We start from the raw sequence: 23997 nt of genomic DNA, 5'->3' as shown, positions 1-23997 counted from the left end.
TTCTAACTCCTTTGGGTAAATACCAAGGAGTGTGACTGCTGGCTCATATGGTGGTTTTGTAAGAAACTGCTGAACTGTCTTCCAGAATGACTGTATCGTCTTACATCCCCCTCCCCCGCACGAATGAGAGTTCCTGTTGCTCCACACCCTTGCCAGCATTTGGCGTTGTCAGTGTTCTGGATTTGGGTCATTCTTACAGATGTGTAGTGGAATCTGTTTTCTGTTTTTTTAAGTTTTTTTTTTTTTTTTTTTTTAGATTTTATTTATTTGAGAGAGACAGAGATAGTGAGATAGAGAGCACAAGTGGGGAGGAGAGGGAGAAGCAGGCTCCCCACAGAGCAGGGAGCCCGATGCGGGACTCGATCCCAGGACCCTGGGATCATGACCTGAGCCGAAGGCAGACGCTTAACCGACTGAGCCACCCAGGCGCCCTGTTTTTTTAAGTTTTATTTGTGTAAGTAATCTCTACACCCAACATGGGGCTCAAACTCAAAACCCCCGAGATCAAGAGTCACATGGTCTTCTGACTGAGCCAGCCAGGCGCCCCAGTATCTTACTGTTTTAATTTGTAATTCCCTGATGACACATGATGTGGAACATCTTTCATACACTCATTAGTCATCTTGATATCTTCTTTGGCGAGGTGTCTGTTCAGACCTTTTGACCACATTTTAATTGAGTTGTTTGTTTACTTATTGTCAAATTTTGAGTTCTTTAGACTCATTTCTTTATTGTTTACTTAGTGTGGGCCTTCTCTCTTCCCTTCACGTTTCCTCAGTTCTGCTCACTCCCGATTCCCACTTGTGATCTTTCTTCCCGCAGAGAGAAAACTCAACATCAGAGAAGCAGGCTCTTTGCCCAGCAGCAGAAGAAAGGATGCTGTTAAAGCAGCTCAGACAGGGAAGTACAAGACATATTTTGAATACTTGGTTAAAAGCACTAAGTTTGATAAAGACACACACACACGCACACACTCACACACTCACACTCTTTCAGCTGTAGATTTACACATACAATGGGAACTGTGAATGCCAGGTAGTGTGTTTTTGTAGTCAAATGACTGGGAAAAGGGATGTATCCTACAAGGCTACAGAATAATCACCTGAATTGTTGCGAGCCTATCCTTTGGCCACTGAGGTGGAGTGCAGGGTGGGGTGTCAAAATATGGTGTTTCTCCCGATTGGATGGGGGCTCCAAATGTGGGGCAATGATCCATTGGGTGGAAGCAAGCGGCGAGGGCAGTGGAAGGATTCACCAGAGGCAGAACAAAGGTGATAGAAGCTTATTGAATACACTGCAAGGTAGTGGTGAACAGGACAGCATAGGAGAGAGAGGCTGTCTACAAGGAGGCAGTGGGCTGGGGGGCTGCATTTAAAGGGGGAAGGTGAGGAGGTAGGGTGACATATGGAATTTTCCCTTTTTTGATAACTGTGCCTGGTGTTAAGTAAGTAGACCATTGGTCAGTTAGGGCCTCTGGATATTTTGAGGTGGTTTCCTGAGGGGCCTGTCTGCATTCAGCCAGGTGGTCGCTGTGGGCCCTTTCTACATTCCACCGTTCACGCCTATTTGTCTAAAAGCAGCCTCTACACAGAGGTCTGATTTAACTAGTAAAGTACTTTAGGGATAAAGCTCAGAATGGTAGATTGAAGGGAACCCTTGAGAGGCTATTTTATTTTAGAGTGACAGGGGAGCCACTGAGGTTATTGAGCAGGAGTGGAAAAGGATCAGGCTGCTGCCTTCCGTAGCCTATGCTGATTACACAGTAATTATGCATAGTCACTGAAATGTCACCAGGGTTAAAAAAAACAACTGGAGCCTAAATGCTCCATCTTAGGAATTCCCCAACCCCCCCTTCCCTCTTTATAAATTGGGGTTAATTCTTTCCTCCAAAACTGATGTGAGGATTATAGGACATAGTATGTAAAGTATCTAGCATTATCTCATTTAATTCTTAAGACCACCCTTCCTCATTTATTTCTCATGACTCATTTAATTATTTTATTTCATTTAATTCCCAGACCTCCTTGGAACTCTGGGGTGTGGAGGACTAGGACCCGGGGCTGCTTTACCAGGCTCTCACCTCCAGGCTTTTCTTATTTGGTATATCACTGACGACAACCATGATGATAATAATTTTTAGGACAGGCCAGGCAATTTGTTAAGTGCTGTACATGCATGAGCTCACTTAAACCCCACAAAATTAATATTCCCAATTAGTTGATATGGACACAGATTCAGCGTACTTTGCCCAAGGTCACCCGGCAAATAAATGAGGCAAGCACGGTTTGTATTCAAACCCTGGCTTATCTAGCTAGCACCTGTGCTCCTAACCATTAACTATACAAGGGCAGCTTTCCAAGCACTTTGTCAGGTCTTCTATTGGGAGTATTGACAGCATAGCACCGGAATCAGGCTCACCAGTTAGTCTCTCCCACTAGACTGAGTCTCTGAGGCCAAGAACTTGTCTCAGTCACCTTTGCTCCCCCAGCACCTTGCACTGTACTTGGCACACATTGGGCTCTTAATTCGGTCTTTCTGCAAATACTTAGGGCATGTTTGCTATGAACACGTGCTACACTAGTCCTAGGGAAATAGGACAGTCTTGCCCACAAAGACCCCTTCAGTACCAATATAGAGAGAATATAATTTTACCATTGGGTAAGCATTATCATAGTTACATGCACGTAAGGTACAAGCGACTGCCAAGTCTGGACAGGATTTCACACAGATTCAGAGAGAAAAGCACAGAGAACAATGAAAACTTCTTTCTCAAGAACAAGAGGATGCACCTTGTGACTGACCTTTGTGTTTCTTGCGACAAAGACATTTCCCTTGAGTTACTTCCCTAGGTAATGTTTACAGCTCCAAGGGTTAGAAGGCCCACAAATTGCATTGCAGTAGAGATGACGCCTTTTGTCGGGTTTATTAAATTCTCAAGGTAACACTTCCCGGAAGGAAGGTTAGGTAGGCAGCTGCACCCCTCCTGAAAGAAAACTGCATTACTGCAACCTTGCACTAGTCACCGGGGTTGCAGCATTAGACTAGGACTCGCTCCCTTGGCGCTTACATTCCCATATAACTTCAGACAGCGGGCAGGTGGTCTGGGGGAGAGGAGGGCCATTTCCGGCAGATAGTTAAAGCCTCTACGAAGTGGTGATCTTGAGCTGGAATTTTGGAACTTTAATGTTTAAAGAACGAATGAATGACGAATGACCATCGAGCTCGCGGTTGCCAAGAAGCTAAAGAACGTCTATGGCGTCAGAATCGTAATGAAAAGGAGAAAGGGAAAAGAAACACTCAGGATTGTCGGAGAACGGCATTTTCAGAGCAACCAAGATCGAAGAGGGATTCCCGCTACGGTTTCCAGCGCCGGGGGCCCGGAGAAGCCCAGGAGGGGCGGACCGGCGGTTCCGGGGCCACGGCTGGGGGCGGGGCCACGCGGGGGCGGGGCTACGGAAGCCGAGCGGGCTGCGAGGCGTTTGGCTGAGGAAGTGTGCGCAGGCCTGCGGCGCTGGGCGGGCTCAGGCCCTCCCCCGCTGACCCTCCGCTCTCCCCACCCACGCCCGCACTTATATCCGCCCTCGCCGCCGTTCTCGGGGCGGAGACACAAGCTTTTAGTCGCTCGGCGGCTTCGGTTGGTTCAGTGGCGTGAGGGGCTCACCGCGGCGTGTGGTCGGCGCCGCCTGGCCCGTTGCGCGCCTACCCTCGCGGCCGGCCGTTGGGGGGATTCGGGCATCAGCCGAGCTCCTGCGGGTGTTCCCTGGCCGGTCCGGGGGATTCGGGCACCGCTTCGACGGCGGGTTCGCCGGCCCCGCGGACCGGGTGGCAGCCCGAGCCCCGAGCGGACGGCGTCATGAGGCACCTGCCGTACTTCTGCCGCGGCCAGGTGGTGCGGGGTTTCGGCCGCGGCTCCAAGCAGCTGGGCATCCCCACAGGTGAGCGCGGAAGGTCGCGGGGCCCCCCTCCCCGGCGCACCCCGCCTCCGCCCCCGGCTCCCGGGCTTGGGTCAGGTGGGAGCCGCGACGTCAGACGCGGGACTTGGGGCTGCGGGCAGAGGTGACGCCCTCTCCTCTGCTTGGTTCTTGCTTTGTTGAGGCGGAGGATCTTTGTTCGGATTGAGGAAGCGCGTCCTTATCCGCCGCTCGGGGCTCACCGGGGACCCGGCTTGAGGGGTGGTGAGGGCAGAAAGCCGAGCTGAGTTCCGGGGATCCCCCTTTCCCGCCTCCCTATCCAACCAGGCTAGAGCTGCCAGGCATGGCACGCGTCATCCCGGTTAGGAAACGTAATGTGAACCAGATTGGTTAAATTTCTAAGCCAACTGTAAGGGGTTTTTTTTTTTTGTTCTCTTTGTATGTCTTGTTAGCAATTGGATGAGAATCAGATATCTTTTTTGGTCTGTCTGTGTTCGGTTCAGTAGTCAGGACCTGACTGTATGAATAATTCATCCTTAAAAATACATCCCAGGGTTGTCCCTAGTCTTTGAGTTTGGGACCCAGCCACGTATATTTTGAAAATAAGAATCTTTTCAAGAGATTCTGAATCTCCTTAAGAAAGACTAGGTCTAAAAAAACCCCCGCTGTTCATGCACCTGTTTTCATCTACCTCAAGAGTGTGTCTGTGTTTTTTGTTTTTTGTTTTTTGGAGAGCTTTATACATTTAATTGTTCTTAACCTGGCCACGTGAAGAGGAGAAAAAAAAAACACAAAAAACCCAAGCCAGACTGTAGAATGGTGAGATTGATAATCATAGGTAGGATTCCGGGAAATTTATGAGCATAACAATTTAGGCTAGCCTTCATGCGATTTTTATAAATATTTGCTGTGAAACTGTTAACACTCAGAATATTTATTTCTGTTATTTAGCTAACTTTCCGGAACAAGTAGTTGATAATCTTCCAGGTGATGTATCCACTGGCATTTATTATGGCTGGGCCAGTGTTGGAAATGGAGAAGTTCATAAGATGGTGGTGAGCATAGGATGGAACCCATACTACAAGAATACAAAAAAGTCTATGGTAAGAATTCTATTTAGCTCTATCACTGAAAATGGGATAGTAATTTAAGGTAATATTCAGTATTAGAGGCACACAGAAATCATCAGTGGTACTCACAAATTGGCCAAATAACTAGAATTTTTGGCAGTTTTCTTGAAGGATTTTCAAGTGAAGGGTTTAGTTACTGTTTGACTGGATTAACTTTTCATCCTTTCACTTTCAGTGTGTTTGTGTCTTTAGATCTAAAGTGAATTTGTGTCTTTAGATCTTAAAGTGAATCTTAGAAAATAAAGTGAGTCTCTTGTAAAAGGGGAAGTATAATTGGATTGTGCTTTTTGGTCATTGTTAATCTCTGCCTTTTCATTGGAGAGTTCAGTCCATTTACATTTAAGCTGATGACTGGTAAGGAGGGACTTCTGCCATTTTGCTGTTTTCTATAGGCCTTACAGCTTTTTTGTTTGTCATTTCTTCCATTACTGCCTTTTGTTTTTTAACCTTTTTTTTTTTTGTAGTGACACATTTTGATTCCCTTATTTCCTTTTGTGTACTTTCTATAGAATTTTTGTGTGTGTGCGGTTACCATGAGGAGTGCATTTAACTTTCTACAGTTATAAAATCTAATTTGGATTTATGACAATTTTGATAGTACATAAAACTCACAAATTACATCCTTATACATTGTGTGCCCAGTAACATACAGTAATATTTTTATGCATGTATCTTTTAAATCATGTAGAAAATAAAAAGTGGAGTTTCAAGCCTAATTGTAATATTTTTTATAGCTGTCCATGTGTTTACCTCAACTGGAGATAAAAGTGAATTACTTGGGGCACCTGGGTAGCTCAGTTGGTTAAGCGTCTGCCTCTTGATTTCGGCTCAGGTCATGATCTCAGGGTGGTGAGATGGAGCCCCTCGTCAGTTCTGTGCTGGGCGTGGAGCCTGCTTAAGACACTCTCTCTCCCTCTCCTTCCACATTCCCCTTAAAAAAAAAAAGTGAAATACCTAAGAGCATGTTTGATAAAATTGAGCTTGCTACAGTTAATATAGTTCATTCACCCTTTAATTAATTGCTCACCCTGCTAAGATAGAAATGCTTTCTTCATAGATGGTGCTTTCTAATAAAATTGCGAGGTGATGCTTTTTTTTTTTTCCTCAAACTACTTTGAGGGTGTACCCTTCTCTTTTTGTAGTACACATGCCACTTAAGAGCTTAATCTGCTAGATAGGGCTGGATCTTGGTCAGGTTAAGTGTGTGGCAAAAACGAGTAGATCTAGGGGCGCCTGGGTGGCTCAGTCGTTAAGCGTCTGCCTTCGGCTCAGGTCATGATCCCAGGGTCCTGGGATCGAGCCCCGCATCGGGCTCCCTGCTCGGCGGGAGGCCTGCTTCTCCCTCTCCCACTCCCCCTGCTTGTGTTCCCTTTCTCGCTGTGTCTCTCTCTGTCAAATAAATAAAATCTTAAAAAAACAAAAACAAAAACGAGTAGATCTAAATTTCGTCCTTTTTGAAGGGTTTGTAGAAGTCTGTCACAGTTGGAAAACCACAGGGCTAAATCCTGGTACAAACAGAAATGGTGCAGAATTGCTTAACATTGTGTTCAGTATTTCTTAGTTTTGAGTATTAAGGATGTGGAAATTATTTGGAGTAGATAAGGAAGAGAACGAATAAAAAAACACAAAATAGTTTTCTGTAGATGGGGAGGAAATGAAAAGTAGAGGGAAAGCTATTCCGTGATAAATTTCAGGTAACAGGACTATTACTGTGGCAAGCCAGTGAAGGAATGCCTTCCAAGTCCTGCCAGAGTTAGAAGAAACTCAGTTTTCTATCGGTAGGAGGTTCATACTCTTCAGGTTTTCTTTTTCCTTTTCTTGCCAATATCAGATATCTATGATGTGCCTGTTGAAGTCTTTTCAAACCCTTCTAAAAAAAATTGGATTGGCTGTTTTAATTGACTTAAAGAAGTTCTTTAGTATGTCCTAGATCCGCTTCCTTTGTTGGAATATGTGTGCAGATATTGTCGCTTTCTGTGTTGCTTTTTTTGGTTTGTTTTAATGGAGTGGTGTCTTTTGAAGAACAGAGGTTCTTAATGCTAATGTAATCCAATTCATCATTTCTCTTTTATGGTTTAGTGCCTTTTATATCCTGTTTAAGGAATCTTTGCCTACTCCAAGTCATAAAGATACCTTTGTTTTCTTCTAAAAACTTGTCTTAAACTTTTCTCATCAAATTGATTTTTGAGTATGGTGCAAAGTAAGGGTCAAAATTAATTTTTTCCCATTTGGATACTGACTCAGCCCATTTCTTGAAATACCATTCTTTCATGACAGCACTGCACTGTCACCTTGAGCATAAACCCTGTGACTTTATATGTGTGAGAGTCCAAAATGCGCTCATACAGACTTGGTCTCCTGATCTGTCTTTGGGCCATTACCACATTGTCTTTATTTTCATAGCTTTTATAATAGGTCTTGATTTCTTTTTTTTTTTAAAGATTTTTTATTTATTTATTTGAGACAGAGAGAATGAGAGAGAGAGAGCACATGAGAGGGGGGAGGGTCAGAGGGAGAAGCAGACTCCCTGCCGAGCAGGGAGCCCGATGCGGGACTCGATCCAGGGACTCCAGGATCATGACCTGAGCCGAAGGCAGTCGCTTAACCAACTGAGCCACCCAGGCGCCCCTAGGTCTTGATTTCTGACTGTGTAAGTCCTCTACTTTTATTTTCAAGATTTTGGGGGGATAATTTCAACTTTCCACATTTCCTTATAAATTTTAGAATCACTTGACACTTTCCATCATTAAAAAAAAAAACAACTAGGATTTTGACAGGGGTGGCGTGGAATATGTAGATGAATTTAGGAAGAGTAGACATCTTTACCATTTTTCTCAGTAATGTTTTATAATGATCACTGTTGATGCTTCCGTCTTAAGTATCACTTCATATATTAGATTTTCTTAAGTCCTACACAAAATATGCCTCTATCACTAAGTTTCATGTTTCGAGATTGTTTAAACTTCTCAACATCCAGTGCCACCATCCTAGTCCAGTCTCAACCATCTTCTGTATTTGTTTGTTCTCTTAATTGGCTCTCCTGCTTTTGGACTTAGATTTCTTTGTAAAAGTCTACTAAAATTCAGATTGCAGAACATCATCTACATCCTCCACCATTTTGCTTCGACATGTCCCGTACCCATTTGTCAACATTGTTCCTTGATCAGGATCCTGCGTTGGCTCTTCTGCCTACATGTCAGTCTTCACTTCTGCCTAACCCTAGGAGGTTTCTATAATGTGGTGTGTGTCAGAGACACATGGATCCTGATTAACCTTAGAAATGGTTCTTTTTTTTTTTTTTAAGATTTTTTATTTATTTGACAGAGAGACAGTGAGAGAGAGAACACAAGCAGGGGGAGTGGGAGAGGGAGAAGCAGGCTTCCCCCTGAGCATGGAGCCTGATGTGGGGCTCGATCCCAGGACCCTGGGATCATGACCTGAGCGGAAGGCAGACACTTAATGACTGAGCCACCCAGGCACCCCTATCTATTTCTTCTTCTTCTTTTTTTTATTATGTTACGTTAATCACCATCTATTTCTTCTTTAAGCAAGTTTCGATAGTATGCCTTTTCAGAAATGTGTCTATTTTTTTTTTTTAATTTTTAATTATTTGAGAGAGAGAGAGAGATCACGAGCAGGGGGGAGGGGCAGAGGGAGAAGCTGACTCCTCGCTGAGAGGGAGCCCAATGCGGGACTCGATCCCAGGACTCTGGGATCATGACCTGAGCCGAAGGTAGACGCTTAACGACTGAGCCACCCAGGTGCCCCAGAAATGGTTCTTTTAATAGTAATCTCTCTTAATACTTTGCTCCTTACTTGGTGCTGTTTTGTTTTTTGTGTTTTTTTTTTTGCCTTGATAAGACTTAATTACTCTGCATGTTAGTTTTTTTAAGGATTTTATTTTTAAGTAATCTCTGCACCCACCGTGGGGCTCAAACTCACAACCTGAGATCAAGAGACACATGCTCTACTGACTGAGCCAGCCAGGTGCCCCTGCATGTTAGTTTTTTGTTTTTTTTTTTAAGATTTTATATATTTGAGAAAGAGGGAGAACACAGAGGGAGAGCGAGAGGCATACTTCCCGCTGAACAGAGACCCTGACATGGGGCTCGATCCCAGGACCCTGGGATCATGACCTGAGCCAAAGGCAGACGCTTAACCAACTGAGCCAGTCAGGTGCTCCCCCCCCCTTTTTTTTAATAAACAGCAAATCATACCAGATTTGTGGTATAACATCTGCCTTACTCAGTTACAATGTTTATATGTAAGGTCAGGGGCAAGAACAGGACTGATGGAAGAATTCAGGAAAAAACTGCACTTAGATTTTAACCTGTCTTTAAAAATTTCATAAGGGTTGATTGTTTCATTTAAATTATCCCCACCATAAATGTGGAGACATATTTCAAATTGCAGGTATTCTATAATTTGATGGTAACCTTTTTTAACATTTCTTAATTCTAGGAAACTCATATCATGCATACCTTCAAAGAGGACTTCTATGGGGAGATCCTTAATGTGGCCATTGTTGGCTACCTCAGACCAGAAAAGAACTTTGATTCTTTAGGTAAGTTCTGTTTAGGTCTTCTTAAGTATTACTGCAGCTACTTCTACTGCTCTCCTAGTAACAGCATGGCAGGAGAGCGAACATTTGAGCATTTACTGTGTGCCTTACATGCATTAAGTCCTTTCACCCCCACCGAAATATATGAGGAATTATTTTGCCCATTTGACAGATGAGGAAATTGGCAGAGAGGGATTAAGTAATTTGCTCAGGGTCACATCAGTATGTGATGGAGCCTAGATTCAAACCCAGCAGGCTGGCTGCTTCTCTCCCAACAGTGTGAAGTTAGTGAAATCTTTATTTCCTTTTCATATTTTAAGGAATAAGTGGGAATGAATGCTGAGATGAATAATGGATGCTTTGCAATGCTTAAAGTGTACGAAACTAAATCGATACTTGAAACTAATGGTATCAAGGATGTTAGTGTAGTGTGGTTGTGTCAATTCTGTAGAATTTGACAAATGTGAATACTGAAGAGGCTTGGTCCACAGGTATTTCTTCCATTTGGTATTTGTGACATACCTTTGTGCTAATGCCTTTCTCTAAGAAATTGCGAGAAGATCAGGGACATCTCTTGTGGACCGTTGACTTTTCCTTAAGTCTGGAAGAAGGGATAGAATAAACATTTATCAGGCATCTCCCTGCACTGAAGACGCTGCCAGCCTTTGGGTTTTTAGGAGTCCGAACAAAGGCGTGGCAGCAGTTTTTCATCATTTCCCTGCTCTCTTCTCTCCACAGAGTCCCTTATTTCAGCAATTCAAGCTGATATTGAGGAAGCTAAGAGACGACTAGACTTACCAGAACATTTGAAATTCAAAGAAGACAATTTCTTCCAGGTTCCTAAAAACAAAATAATGAATGGCCACTGATAAAAAAATCATCTTATTCTTATTTATTCATTCACTGTTTTCTAATATTTTACTGCTTATAACTCCTCAGTCGTTATATTTTGAAAATCAGACATTTTCCTACAGCTGTGAATTAGTTTAAACAGTACAGTGTCTTTACCACATTATGTTTCAACCATTCAAATTAAACCCATCATGCTATAGTACTAAAGTGATTCATTTTAAAAATCAAGATTCTTTTTTATGTAATATGTTGATTAAAATGTACCACTAGAAAGGTCTTAAGTGTCTTAGAATGGAAATGAAAATGTATATAAGTATGGGTAAAAAGGCAAGTCACTAGATTTGAGATGAGAACTAATAATTCTCATGGTACATCGTAGTACGTCTGTACTTGTGTAGTATGTTCTGCTAAACAGAGGAGGCTTATGAAAGTAAATGTATTCCACAGAGGTTTGAGAGTTGATTATAAACCTGAGGGGAAAAATCCAGACTTTATATTTTTGATAATTTGTGGGTTAATATATTATTGCAAACATGTAGACGTGTGAATTTTTTTTTTCCATCTTGTGTGGTTTCATTGTTGTTAGTCATTTCCTTTATGAGGTCAAATCATTGCACTGTGTTCCATTTTGTTTTACAGCTGCCTCAGTTCTAATTGGAGACTCCCCCTCCTTATCATTTTGTTTACCTCCTGAAGCGGTAAAATGAGTATTTTTCTAATCTCTAGGTCTCATTTTTATGTTGTATAGCACTTCTCCGTTTTAAGGGTCGACGTTCAGTATTTTTCTTGACTTTGGTTCTTTTTTCCTTGAAACAATTGTCCGTGTTTTTTTTTTTTCTATCCCATTTAGAATACCTTACAACTGTTCACTTAGACAAAAGATTGCATCTATAGCTACCATTCCATCCCTTCACTATATAAGCAGTGATTAAGTGCATATCCATATTGCATTTTAGGAAAAATATCCCCAAAACCTCATTAGGTTTCCTCAAGTTTAAATGAGCACACAGCAGTTCATTTGTATATACCATTTTCTTAAAGAACACAAAACATTTGTTTTCCCCCTAGGGAAGCCATCTAAGAACCAATTAAGTTATGGAAGTTGTTTATTTTTAATGCAATTACATGTTCCTGAGCAAATGTAAACTGTTGTAGCTGTGTACGCACAATGTGATTTAATGCTAAGCAGTGCTTGTAGCTTGGGGGAAAGGCGTAAATAATAAAATTTTAGTTACATAATCCTCATACTACGCATTTTTTCTTCCCCCTGATTAAGAAGTAATTTTTGGCTACTTGAGACTCTTATTTGTATTGGCAGGAAGTTGAAATCTTTGGGTATTTAGGAAATTAAGATTACAGATTGTTTGGGTCTCCTGAAACAGTACCTTTCATTATTGTTCACTTAAGCACCAGATTTAGTGTGGGGAAAGGGAGCAGAAGTATAGAGAAGGTAATTTTAAAAATAACTCATTATCAATCATTTTCCCTGATCTGCATAGAGAACAGATATTAAGAAAAATATAAAGTATTTAGAAAAACACCTAAAACATCTGGAGAAAGGGGAAGCATGAATAAATTCAGTTGGATTGTGTTTTACTTCTTGGTATATGAATTTATGGCATACAATGTAGTATGTGACTTTCTTTTATAAAAAGACTTAGAAAATGTAATTTAATGTTAGAGATCCTATACTTGAAAGAAGCCGCGATTATTAGTGGCTTTTATAAAGCAAAGACAAAAACAGACATGGAAAGTGTAAAAACAGATTTGTGTGTGTTTGAATAGCCTGCTGCTAATTATGTCCTCATTAAATGTGTGAAGTCTTGGATATTGTCACCTGACAACTTGAAAATCGTATATTGTGAGGTTTAAGAGTTAGTTAATAGTGTCTATACTTCTCTTAAAGTTTTGTATTAAGTATGTATTATAAGAAATGGCAGTAGTATCATTTTTGATTAATCTGATTTCAGGCCTTGAAATAAATCTAAATGATGTTTCTTTCCCTGTGTCAGTTTGAATCTTTTGCCCTGTCTGTGTGTAGGTTCCTCATGTGCCGGCTGGTGGTCCCTTGCCAGTGTGTTCGAGAGTCTGACTGGCAAGTTGCAGTTGGCCGCTCGTGGGGAACCTGCCGTGCAGTGGTAGTTCTAGAACCAGGGGCGTTGCCTTGACAAGCCCCTGTTGAGGCCTGCAGCACAGGTTTATTTGGAGAGCATTCTAATTTATTTTTTTTTAAGATTTTATTTATTTAGAGAGCACAAGCTGGGGGAGCACGGGGCTGGATCCCACGACCTGAGCCAAAATCGAGAGTCAGACCCTTAACCACCTGAGCCACCCCGCCGCCCCTGGAGAGCAATCTATTCACAGGGTTCTCAAAAGTCTACTTTTCTGAGGGTGAGGGTCCCCATTATATTTTGAGTCCTAAGAGCCAGAGGAATAGAAGTCTGAGTTCCCTTCCATAACTCCTGCTCCAAAACGATTCTGCAGTCTCGGTGATTAGCAGCCCCTGGGAAGGCCTGCTTGTGTCCGGCATATGCAGAGGGACACGCTGCTCTTTCAGCACCTGTCCAGCACTATCCGCACTGGGGGCTTACACGTTTGCAGCTAGGGCTGCTGTTGGAACAGCTGGGATCAGGGAGACGTAAGCTGGAAGTTTACTAGGAACTCAGGAGGACAGTTTTGCTTTCCTGGTAAAAGTGCTAGCCTTTTCCTGTCTCCCCGCCCCGTAAATAATAAGTAAAGGTGCCCTGTAAAGAGATGCCATCAGAAGCAAGAGTTAGCAGCAAGGAACAAGCTCTACAAAGATGACAGATACAGGGATTATCAGATAGAATTTGACATGACTTGAATATGTATAAAGAAATGAGTGTTAAAAACGGTAAAATGAGGGTCTATACAAATTGGACGGAGGGGAGATAGGTGGGGGATGAAGAAATAAAGGGGATTAAGAGGTACAAACTTTCAGTTGTAAGATAAGTCACAGATGAAAAGTATAGCACAGGGAATATAATTAATAAAGTATGAGGACAGATGGTGACTACACGTAACCGTGGAGAGCACTAGTAACGTACAGAATTGTTGAATCAGTATGTGGTACGCCTGAAACTAATATAACACTATGTTAATTTAAATACATTATAGCTTTATTAGGGTATAACTGACATAACAAATTGCACGTATTTGAATTGTATGACTTGGTAAGTTTCGATATATGGATACATACTTGTAAAATCAATGTCAGGATAATAAATATCACTCCCCCCCCCCCCAAAAAAAACCTGGGGAGAATAAGCATGAATTTAAAGTGGTATTCATATCTTCAAATCTGGAATGTCCAGGTGAATTTAAATGTTTACTCTTTTAGTTGGAGGTGTAGATGATTACAAGATGCCAACGCTGGATGGGAAGTTAATTTTTGTGCCCCCCTCCCCAGCTTCATACGTTGAAGTCTTAACACCCAGTGTGTGAGCAGGTGGGACCTTTGGTGGAGGGTGGAGCTGTCATGAATGGGATTGCCCTTATAAAATGTTACCCCAGAGAACTTCTCGTTCTTTCTGCCCCGTGAGGACACAAGGAGAAGTCAGCAGTCTGCAACCTAGGAAGCATCTCATCAGAACCTGACCATGCTGGCTCAGACTTGCAGGCTCCAAAACTGTGAAAAAGAAGTTTCTGTCCTCGTTAAGTCACCCAGTCTGGGGTATTTTGTTATAGAAGCCTGAACAGACAGAGGAAACCTGATGTGAAGCTTAAAATAGATGGCCGCCTCCTTCCCTGCACTCCTCTCCCTTCTCCCGTTCCTCCTCCCCCCCGCTCCTCCTCTGTCTCCCCCTCTCTTTTCTCTAATGGAAACAGGTGTGAGCCATTGGGTTGAGAGTGAAGAAGGTACAAAGGCATCATCTATAAAATATTTGTAATTTTTTGCTTTGGAACTAGATTTGAGATGTCAAATTGCCGTCCTCCAGGAGATTAGTCCTTATTGTGTTCTTAAAATCAGTGCTGTAAACCAGCACTAGTCCTGTGGGTTACCCAGCACAGTGGGGGGGCAGAGCTGCTGGGGGGTGTGGGGAAGGGGTGGGTGCCAGTCCCAGTACAGTCTTGAGCTCTCACTATTGCCGTCTGTGGGAGACCCTCATCTTTTTTGCTGGAATTTCAAGTTTATTAAAGGCTCTCCAACCAGTACGGAATTGCTGTCAAATGAAGTTTTTGTTGTGTTTTCAAACCTCTCCCGAACCCAACAAAACCTACTATTCTGAGATTTCCACGTATTTCAAAACTAGGACTTTCCCTGGCCCATAGCCCGACGAGCTGGGCCTGTTCTCTACCGTTTCGTATAGAACTCGTTTGAGTACTTCTTTCGAGGTTTTAGAAGATGGAAGGAAGTGTTATCTTGGATTCCCTCCCCTTAAAATTTCTTTTCTTCATTCCTTTTTACAGTCTTGCAAAAGGATGGATGATAATGAAATATCTGTTATTGTCACAGCTTCACTACACTGAGGATATCATGGTTTTTGTAAGAGCACAGTTTTAAAAGTCAAACGCAGGTAACTGGGTGCACATTGAACGTTTAAAAGAAGAGTAAGGACCCAGTGTTTCACCATAGTCAAGATACGAGTGGTTACAGTCCATCTAGGAACAGAGGTAAATTTTAGCCCTTGTAGCAACAGGAACTTCAGTGTGCTTTTACTTATATCACTTCAAGGTTCTTCACAGTAAGTCTGAGCCATCTAGCTAGATATTGTTACCACTCTTCAAATGAAGAAATGAAAACATCAACTCAGTCCAACTCAAGCTGTGTAGGGAAAGTTTCAGAGTTGGGTGTTGGAGCCCAGCCTATTTCAAGAGGGAAAGTCTTTACACACTGAGCCTTATAGCAAGTTATTTTACTTCCCTGTGGCTTAGAGTCTTATCTGTGAAACAGGGGTAAGAACAGTGCCTGCCTCATAGGGTTGTTATGATGATTATAAGGATTAAACAAACTGATCCATGCAAAGTGCTTCCAATAGTCCCGGAAACCCAGTGCTGGTTACTTTTGCAAGGTGGTTATTTCTGCCTCGGGCCAAAGATAACATTGCAACTTTAAGAACACAGCAAACTCTTCCCTAGGTTATATGCAGAGTCTACTTTTGGTCAGCGGTAGACAATGCTTTCTGTGAGCAGAAAATGTATGCACAAATATTTACGGAGCGACTACTGTGTGTTACCTACAGGCAGTCTCCCAGAGAAATTCCAGTTTATTTGACTTTATCGTCCTCACCTCCGTGTGGTTCCTGGTATATTTTAGGTCTCTGGGAAATAGGGGATTTAAGTGCATTTCCCGGGAAGGAATCATGGACTCTCCTTACCTCACCCAGTTGCAGTAAATAAAGGAGCATCACGTCCCTTCATTTTTTCCAGTACCTTCCAAATGTGGAAGAAAAAGCAGCCCTGGAGACTTTCCTGCAGATGCCAAAGGTCTCCAAAAGCCAGCATTTCAGGAAAAGATGAATTTGCTCTTGTATACATCCTCTGGTGTTTTATTTCACAGTGTTTACTGAAAAGAGTTTTCAGGAAAAGAACGAGAAAGGAAACAGATGGTGCCAAATGAGAGTGGCGAGTCCCAGATTTCTCCACTCTGCTGGCTCAGAGCAGCTGAGACGCCGGCAGGAAAAAGAGTGGGGGATGTGCCGTGCTCTCGGCCCTCCCTTCCAGCATTGCCAGTCCCTCGGCTCTATAAACAGAGCTCTGATGTCACAAGCCCAGGGAGGTCACGCCAGGTAAGCACAGCCAGCCCCTCCCGCCCTCTCCTGCCCTTCCAAGGGTGATGGAGACTTCCGAGCAGCTGGCAGAGGAAATGAACAAATTGACGGGGGGGGGGGGGGGGGGGGGGGGGGGGGGGGCTCTTTCTTGGTTTCGTTTGTAGCCCAGAGGGAGTGAAACCAGGAGGGAAAAAAAAAAAAAAAGGCTGAGTTGGGACCAAGTAAAGCCCTTCCCTACCCATTGCCTGGAAAGGAGTATACAGCCGCACCCAGGGGAGGCCCCAAGTCAGCATGACCCCCAAAGGGCCAAGGAACCATCTTTAAAACGGCACCAGGAGGAGTTTATACTTCAGCTGATGTGCAGTTTACAAATACAATCCAGGAGGAACAGCCACGACCGAGACCTCAGATAACACGGCCAGCGTCACACAGGCTAAGATAAGAACGCAGATAGCCTCGGAGCGGAGAGCAGCTCTCTTTCAATGCAGCTTCTCATGTCAGAAAAGAAATTCTCCTTCTACACCAAGCCACCTTCCTTGAGGGGTTTCCTTAAGGCTCCATGTTCTGTAGCTCTTAAAGAGCTCTTCTTCCCTCTCCTCCGACCCTACCAGCCTTGTATCTAAATTCTTTGACCTCCTGGCAGGTGGAGGTAGATGCAGCAACTAATGCATTTTGCAAGCCTGGCATGGCTCTGAAGATCTATGGAAATCAGGCTCAGCTTCAGGGGCGAGCCCCCTACGCAGTCACACAGGGCTTGCGGCTTAGTGGGGCAAGGGCCCCAGGCTCGGGTTCCGTGCTCTCCTGCTCACCGGAATGCTTCAGTTTTACACCGGGCCCCACGCATTATGTGGCTGCCCAGTTTTGTGAGAAACCCCCTCCAGATGGTTGGCCTGAGGATATTGTTTGATTTCTCCCCGTTTCTACCCTGTGAGAGCACAGGTGAACAGAGGAACGATAACCTTGGTGTAGCACCTTCCAGCTTGCAACAGACTTTCCCATGCATGAGGTCATTTCCTGCTCACCAGCAAATGTACGGAGACAAGCCTATGTAAGGCCACCGGAGATCCACCTACAGGGGACGAAACTGATCGATTTCACAGGCAAACAGCTCTTTAAAAGTGAAAATCAACAGAAAACCAGGACGGAGAAATTATCCAGATGCTCTACAGCTGTGCTGCAAAGGGAGGTCACGGAGGCAATAAAGGACTCAGCGTGGAGTTTGACCACAGGGATCACAGGGAATAAAAATTCCAATCCCAGGCTGAGAGAGAGAGAGAGAGAGAAAGACCGTGTCCGTAGAGCATCAGTCACCAAGATCCCTCAAGGTCCCTCACGGCTCAGGGATGTGCATCACCAAGTCCGGCTGAAAACTCCTTTGTCAAGGATTCTTTGATGAGCAATTTGGTTTGTTTTCTGTGTTCCTTTGTTCCAGGAACAAATCAATACTGACAACACTGCTCAAGCCCCCTTAGAAGCTGGCCGGCCCCAGACTAAATACAATTGACCTTGGGCAGCACTGGAGTTGGGGCGCCCATCTCCCATGGCTTCAGATCTCCGCCTCTGCCTTTTGACTCCCCTAAAACTTAACTACTAATTAGCCTACCGTTGATTGGAAGCCTAGCCAATAACACCAACAGTTGACAGACACGGTTTGTATGTTATATGTGTTATATGCTGTATTACAAGAAAGCTCCAGAAAGGAAAACATCATTCAAAAAATCATAAGAGAAAACCTATGCACGATACTGCCCTGTACTTAGGGAAAACATCCACATGAAAGTTGGACCCACGCCGTCCAAACCCGTGTTGTTCAAGTATCAGCTGGAGCACCTGGGGACCACCTCACGGCCTGGGGGTCTTCACTGCTTCCACCTGCTTGCCTGACTTTATGATCCCCCACCCCGGCCTGGCCTGTCACTACAGCCCCGGTTGCAAGCTGACGTCTAAGGTCCAGACCACTGCTCCTTGCTGCCGGGTGTCAGATGCTGGCTGCCTTCACTGGGCACCGGGATGCCCGCAAGGCTGTCCTCGACTCACAGCCATTTTGGGGACCACAGAGGCAAAGGAGAGGATGCTGGCATGAGTTCTCAGCCCCACCAGCCGTCGGACAGGCCTGCTTTCCTGACTCTTCTCAGTCCACTGTCAAATCCTGTCACCTTTTCTACATGGAGTCACAAAGTGACCCAAAAACAGACTGCATTGCTGTCCTTCCTTGTCCATGTTCTCAGCACGTGCCAAAGATTCCCTGTGGCTTCGTAGGCAAACTCCAACGTGAGGTTTTTCGTGACTTGGGGAGAAAGGAGGGGTTTATTGGAGAAGCGTGGATTCTCTTGGATAGTCTAGGTATGCATAGGATTTCTTTTTTTTATGTTTTTCCAAGTTTACTTCTTTTCTTTTTTTTTTTTATTATGTTCCATTAGCCACTGTAGAGTACATCATTAGGTTCTGATGTAGTGTTCTGTGATTCATTAGTTGCGTATAACCTTAAGAAACTATTCTGGGGCTCCTGCTGGCTCAGTCAGCAGAGCACCCGACTCTTGATCTCGGGCTCGTGAATTCAAGCCCCGTGCTGGGTGTGGGGATTCCTAAATACAACAAGAACAGAACACTATTCTGCTGGCGGGGGGGACTACGGTTGGTTTTTAGAGAGTGAGGAGGTGTGGAGAGATGAACAGATTTCATCAGAGGTCAAGCATTTGACCAACGTGTTTGTTGAATATATGGCCCTTGAACCAGAACTTTCATCACTTCAGTGAGGAAAGGATTTGATTTCCTCTTGGCTTTGGAGCAAATCACTGGATTTCTGAAAGAACAATCTCCTGTTTCCCTACCTGTTGAGAAATTGAGTAAGACAATCCAGTTAATGATATGCTTACTAAAAACCACTCATCCAACGTATTTGCTTTGCTGAGAAGGCATTGTTAAAAAAGTGCTGAGCCGTTGTGTCTTTGCTTACAGATTAAGTATGTAGAGCAGGTTAAGTCTCCTTTTCTCTCCCTCATGTAATCTTTTTTTTTTAATTTTATTTTATTATGTTAATTACCATACATTCCATCATTAGTTTTTGATGTAGTGTTCCATGATTCATTGTTTGCGTATAACACCCAGTGCTCCATTCAGTACGTGCCCACTTTAATACCCATCACCAGGCTGACCCATCCCCCCACCCCCCTCCCCTCTAGAACCCTCAGTTTGTTTTTCAGAGTCCATACTCTCTCATGGTTCGTCTCCCCCTCCGATTTCCCCCCCTTCATTTTTCCCTTCCTGCCATCTTTTTTTTTTTTTAACATATAATGTATTATTTGTTTCAGAGGTACAGGTCTGTGATTCAACAGTCTTGCACAATTCACAGCACTCACCATAGCACATACCCTCCCCAATGTCTATCACCCAGCCACCCCATCCCTCCCACCCCCCACCACTCCAACACCCCTCAGTTTGTTTCCTGAGATTAAGAATTCCTCATATCAGTGAGGTCATATGACACATGTCCTTCTCTGATTGACTTATTTCACTCAGCATAATACCCTCTAGTTCCATCCGCGTTGTTTTGCTTCACAAATCCTTTCAAAATACAGGTTCGTGGGAGGGGGACTATTAACAAGCTTTCACTGCTACTAAAATGATATGGGAGGAAGTGGGGGGGAGTTAGCATTTGTAGAACCCCTTCTATATACCGGGCCCATTGCATATGTAATGTCATTCATTCCTCAGGGCAACCTTGCGAGGTCTGGAGTTCCAAGTTTCCCACACTTAGGAATCAGGACTTCAGTAACTTGTTCAAGATTCCAGGAAGGGTCAGTGCCGGAATTCTATCCCAGGAATCCCGAACTCTCAAACTCGTGGCATTTCTGTTACGCTGAATCATCTTTATAAAAATGAATACAGACATGGTGAGTCTAATCAGGGCATCACCCACCAAGATTTTAAAAAAAGGGGGGCTTCCTACTTAGGAACAGTTTATGAATGGACAGGATGAGATGTAATTATTGAAACTGAGGTGAGGCCATAGTTTGTGGAGCTGGCACTGAGCCGAATGTGCGGACATTTGAGCAGCTTTCCCACTTAGGCTCGCTGGGTTCTCTGAGAAACAAGAACACGAGGGGGAAATGATGTGAAGGGAAGGTGGGGTCCCCCAAATACAGTGTCTGCTTACCAGGTCTGCCTTACCTCTCTACTAACCCCTGGTTTGCAGGAGGACGGATACCCTTTATCACATGTAGCTGAAATAGAGCTGTGAGTTCAAATTCATGTGAGAAGTGCTTATCATTCTATTTTATTTTTTATCATGTAATCTCGACATGCAACGTGGGGCTCAGACTCACCACCCCGAGATCAAGAGTCGCACGCTCTAGCGACTGAGCCAGCCAGGCCCCCCATTGTGCTTGTCATTTTAGAGAGGGCAGGAAAGTTGAGATAGAGACTTAGTGCTCCCTCTTACCGAGCTTGGCAGACACTTATTCTCCCAAACACTTCCCTTAGTTTTTCTCCCAAAAAAGCACATAGAGGCATCAATTTGCTTTTTCTCATAGTCTCTGTGTTCTAATGGTTTGTTTTTTCTTCCCCCTAATTGCATTGCTTGCATTGTCCCTCATTTTGTGGTTACCTGTGTACACATTTGTTTGTTTGTTTGTTTTTTTACCTTAATATTAAACTATTTGGGGGCAGATAATGTTGTTTGTTTGCTGCTACCATTTGTTTGTTGCTACCATTCAGATTACATAATCCACATAGGTTTTTAATTTTAGAAATACACTTGAAATGGCAGTGTATATAAACTTTTATATCTTGCTTATTATTACATGTAACTATTATAACATTTTGTATAGTCTTTTTTTTATGTTGGAAGGGTTTTTTTTTTGTATAGTCTTTATACACTTACTTTTAGAGTACTGTAAAGTAGTTTTAAATTACAAACAAAAGTGAAACTTTTTTTGTAAATGCTTTGGTACTGTTTATATTTCCTGGCAAGGACTTAGTGGCTTCAAATAGAACAAATATTGAAAAGACTCAACACAGTTTTTGTTAAATTGATTTCCAAAAGAGTTTTATTGGCTATAGTAGGCAGAGTTGTAAAGTGGCCCCTCGAGATTTCCCATTCAAATCCCCAGGATTGTGCATATGATGAGATCTCATGCCTGTAATTATGCTATGTTAAGGCCAAAGGTAGATTCTCCACGTGGGCCTAATGTAATCACGCCAGCCTTTTAAAAGCAAAGAGTTTTTTCCAGCCGGTAGCAAGAGGGAAAGTCAGAAGGATTCAAAGCGTGAGGATTCAGTGCATGGATGCTGGCCTTGAAAGAGGGCTGAGCACCATGCGCAAGACCAGAGTGGCCTCCACGAGCTGAGAGTGATCCCCGGTCAACAGCCAGAAAAGTAAGCGTGGACCTCCATCCTAGAGCTACCAGAAACTGAATTCTGCCAGCAACCTGAGTACCTTGCAAAACAGTTTTTCTCCAAAGCCTCCAGGTAAGAGGCTTGCATCTTGATTTTGCCCTTGTGAGACCCTAAGCTGAGAACCCAGTCAAGCCTAGTTGGACTTCTGGGTTATAAAACTGTGAAATAGGGGCGCCTGGGTGGCTCAGGCGGTTAAGCATCTGCCCTCGGCTTAGGTCATGGTTCCAGGATCCTGGGATTGAGCCCCTCATCCGGCTCTGTGCTTAGTAGGGGGTCTGCTTCTCCCTCTCCCTTTGCCCCTCTCCCCGTTCATGCTCTCTTTCTCCCAAATAAATTAACAAAATCTTAAAAAAAAACCTGTGAAATAATAAATGTGTATTATTTTAAGCTGCCATATTTGTGGTAGTTTGTCATGCAGTAATACAAATGAATACATTGTCTTACTCTATACAAAGTAATACACGAGACTGTCCACATCTCTACGGGTAGCAGTGGACAGAACTCCGGAATCATGTGCTGCAATTAAAAGTCTTTGCTAAAACATTATTATTTGTTAAGTTTGTTTTTCTTTGACTGCTGATGGAAATGAGGAAACAAGTCATTATTTTGTTGCCTTCTGATAGCATTGGAGTGAGGGAACTAATAAAAAAAAAAAGGAATTTCTGGATAAGAGATTTGACAGAGAAAAATCACAGAGGGAGAGATTCTACCTAAAAAAAGTGGTGTGTTGAAGCTGGCTCGTCTGGGCTTATGAAAGCCAGTTGTTAATTGTTCAGGAATCTTCTGAGTCGGTTGTTAGACATGGCAATTATTAAAAATTCAGTTATAAAACCTTCAATTGAAGATGTTATATCAGAAACACAGGTAACAAATACCCCAAACTCATCACTTCCTAATCATTTTACATTTTACTATTAGTTATGCTCCTGAGGCTATTTTTGTCTCTCATGCATCTGTATGGCAGAAATATTGTAAGGGTTTGCTTCTTCACGTTTCTTCCAGGCTTCACATCACATTCGAACCTTGAAATTGGCCACATAATACACCATGTGGGTGTATTTACACCACGGAAACTGGCAAATGCCTTTTCCGAACCAATGAGATACCATGAACGTTTTTTTGAGACTTGCATTGTGGGTAAGGTGGTGCCTTTTTCCTATTGGATGTGGAACCCAAGCGAATGCAATGTCTGCCACTTTGAGGGCAGGTCTCCAGTTAGAAGTGGCCAACACAGCAAAAGACAGAGAGGGACGATGGGGATCGACCAGTACCTGGGGCCATGCTTTGAGCTCCATTTCCAGCAGTAGCCGATCCCACCCTAGGCTTTTTGATTAAATGAGCCCCACTAAATTCCTTTGGTCTTGAAGCCAGTTTGGGTTGACCTTTCTGTAATTTTTAACTAACAGCCGCCTCAAGGATACCGCAGAATTTCTATCAGGCACAGAATCCCACTCCTAGCTAGGGAGGAGACTTCACTGATAACCGTAACGTAGAGAGATGGGAATCCTCCTGACCTCCATCTTGTTCTGCGCTTGATTTATAATTCTCTGCTCTACAAACACATGTTTGCTCCATGGAATGGTTTCATTAGCCTTCTATCGTTTCCCTTGGCAGCAGGGATCAGCTCTTATCAATGAACTCCTTTGTTAGAGTGGGAGACATTCTTATTAGGTTATGTAACAGCTCCACTGCACTATTCTCCTCTTCCTTGATAACAGAAAACTTTTACTGTGGGTGGCAAAGTCCCAGATGAGTCATGAGCTTTATAAACCCAATAAGATAATCAATCTCATTACTCTTGATCAGATTTTTGCTTTCAAGCCTTCCTTACAGCTGAGTGTGGCCACAGGACCTAGTTCTGGTGTGTACTCTGAGCTCAGAAGCACAAACATGCACAATTATTTTTATACCAGGAATTACTCAATGAATATTTGCCTTTGTACCATTGGATGTGTTAGTCACTAAGACAATAGAACTAAACAAGACAGACGCCATCCCTCTTACCTTTCTTCATCTTTATGACTGTTTTTTGGCCTTCCCCACCCCTTCCTTTTTTTTTTTTTTGGCCTGTGTTGAGAACAATGCAAGGTAGACATAGGTAGGGGCTAACAGATTGGATTGATTTTAGGAAGAAGCTTCATAACTGCTCTATAGCATTTGTGTTGTAAAGACTAAATAAGATCAAATGAAAAAAGTGCCTAAGACCATGCCTGGCATATAGAAGGCATCAAAAATGATAGTTGTATGATAGTTGTATGGTTATGATTTATTTTTTTTCTCCCCAACTAGATCGCAAGTTCCTTAAGACCCAAGATCTGATTGGTTCCACTTGCTGGTGTTTCCCAGTATCTAGAACAATGTCAGGCAGATGGTCAATTCTGTTTTTCTTTTTTTTAAGATTTTATTTATTTATT

At 43.3% G+C, this 23997-nt stretch overlaps 1 protein-coding gene and 1 long non-coding RNA gene across 2 annotated transcripts; one reads left to right on the top strand and one right to left on the bottom strand.

Moving 5' to 3' along the window:
• Positions 1–432: 432 nt before the first annotated feature.
• LOC144380141 (uncharacterized) lies at positions 433–3424 on the bottom strand. Its single transcript, XR_013443950.1, has 2 exons — positions 2798–3424; positions 433–812 (listed from the first exon to the last, which is right to left on the bottom strand). It is a non-coding gene; the product is annotated as an uncharacterized LOC144380141 (long non-coding RNA).
• A 162-nt stretch (positions 3425–3586) lies between these two features.
• RFK (riboflavin kinase) lies at positions 3587–12452 on the top strand. The gene is made up of 4 exons (XM_036103200.2): positions 3587–3935; positions 4863–5014; positions 9503–9605; positions 10341–12452. Exons 1-4 carry the CDS (start codon positions 3854–3856, stop codon positions 10469–10471), a joined length of 468 nt encoding a protein of 155 aa, XP_035959093.1. The 5' UTR covers positions 3587–3853; the 3' UTR covers positions 10472–12452.
• Positions 12453–23997: the final 11545 nt, after the last annotated feature.

The sequence above is a fragment of the Halichoerus grypus genome, chromosome 14 (genome assembly GCF_964656455.1).
Source record: "Halichoerus grypus chromosome 14, mHalGry1.hap1.1, whole genome shotgun sequence".
Taxonomy (NCBI): Eukaryota; Metazoa; Chordata; class Mammalia; order Carnivora; family Phocidae; genus Halichoerus; species Halichoerus grypus.
Note: the sequence above shows the minus strand (reverse complement) of the source record. Positions and strands in the feature narration are given on the sequence as shown.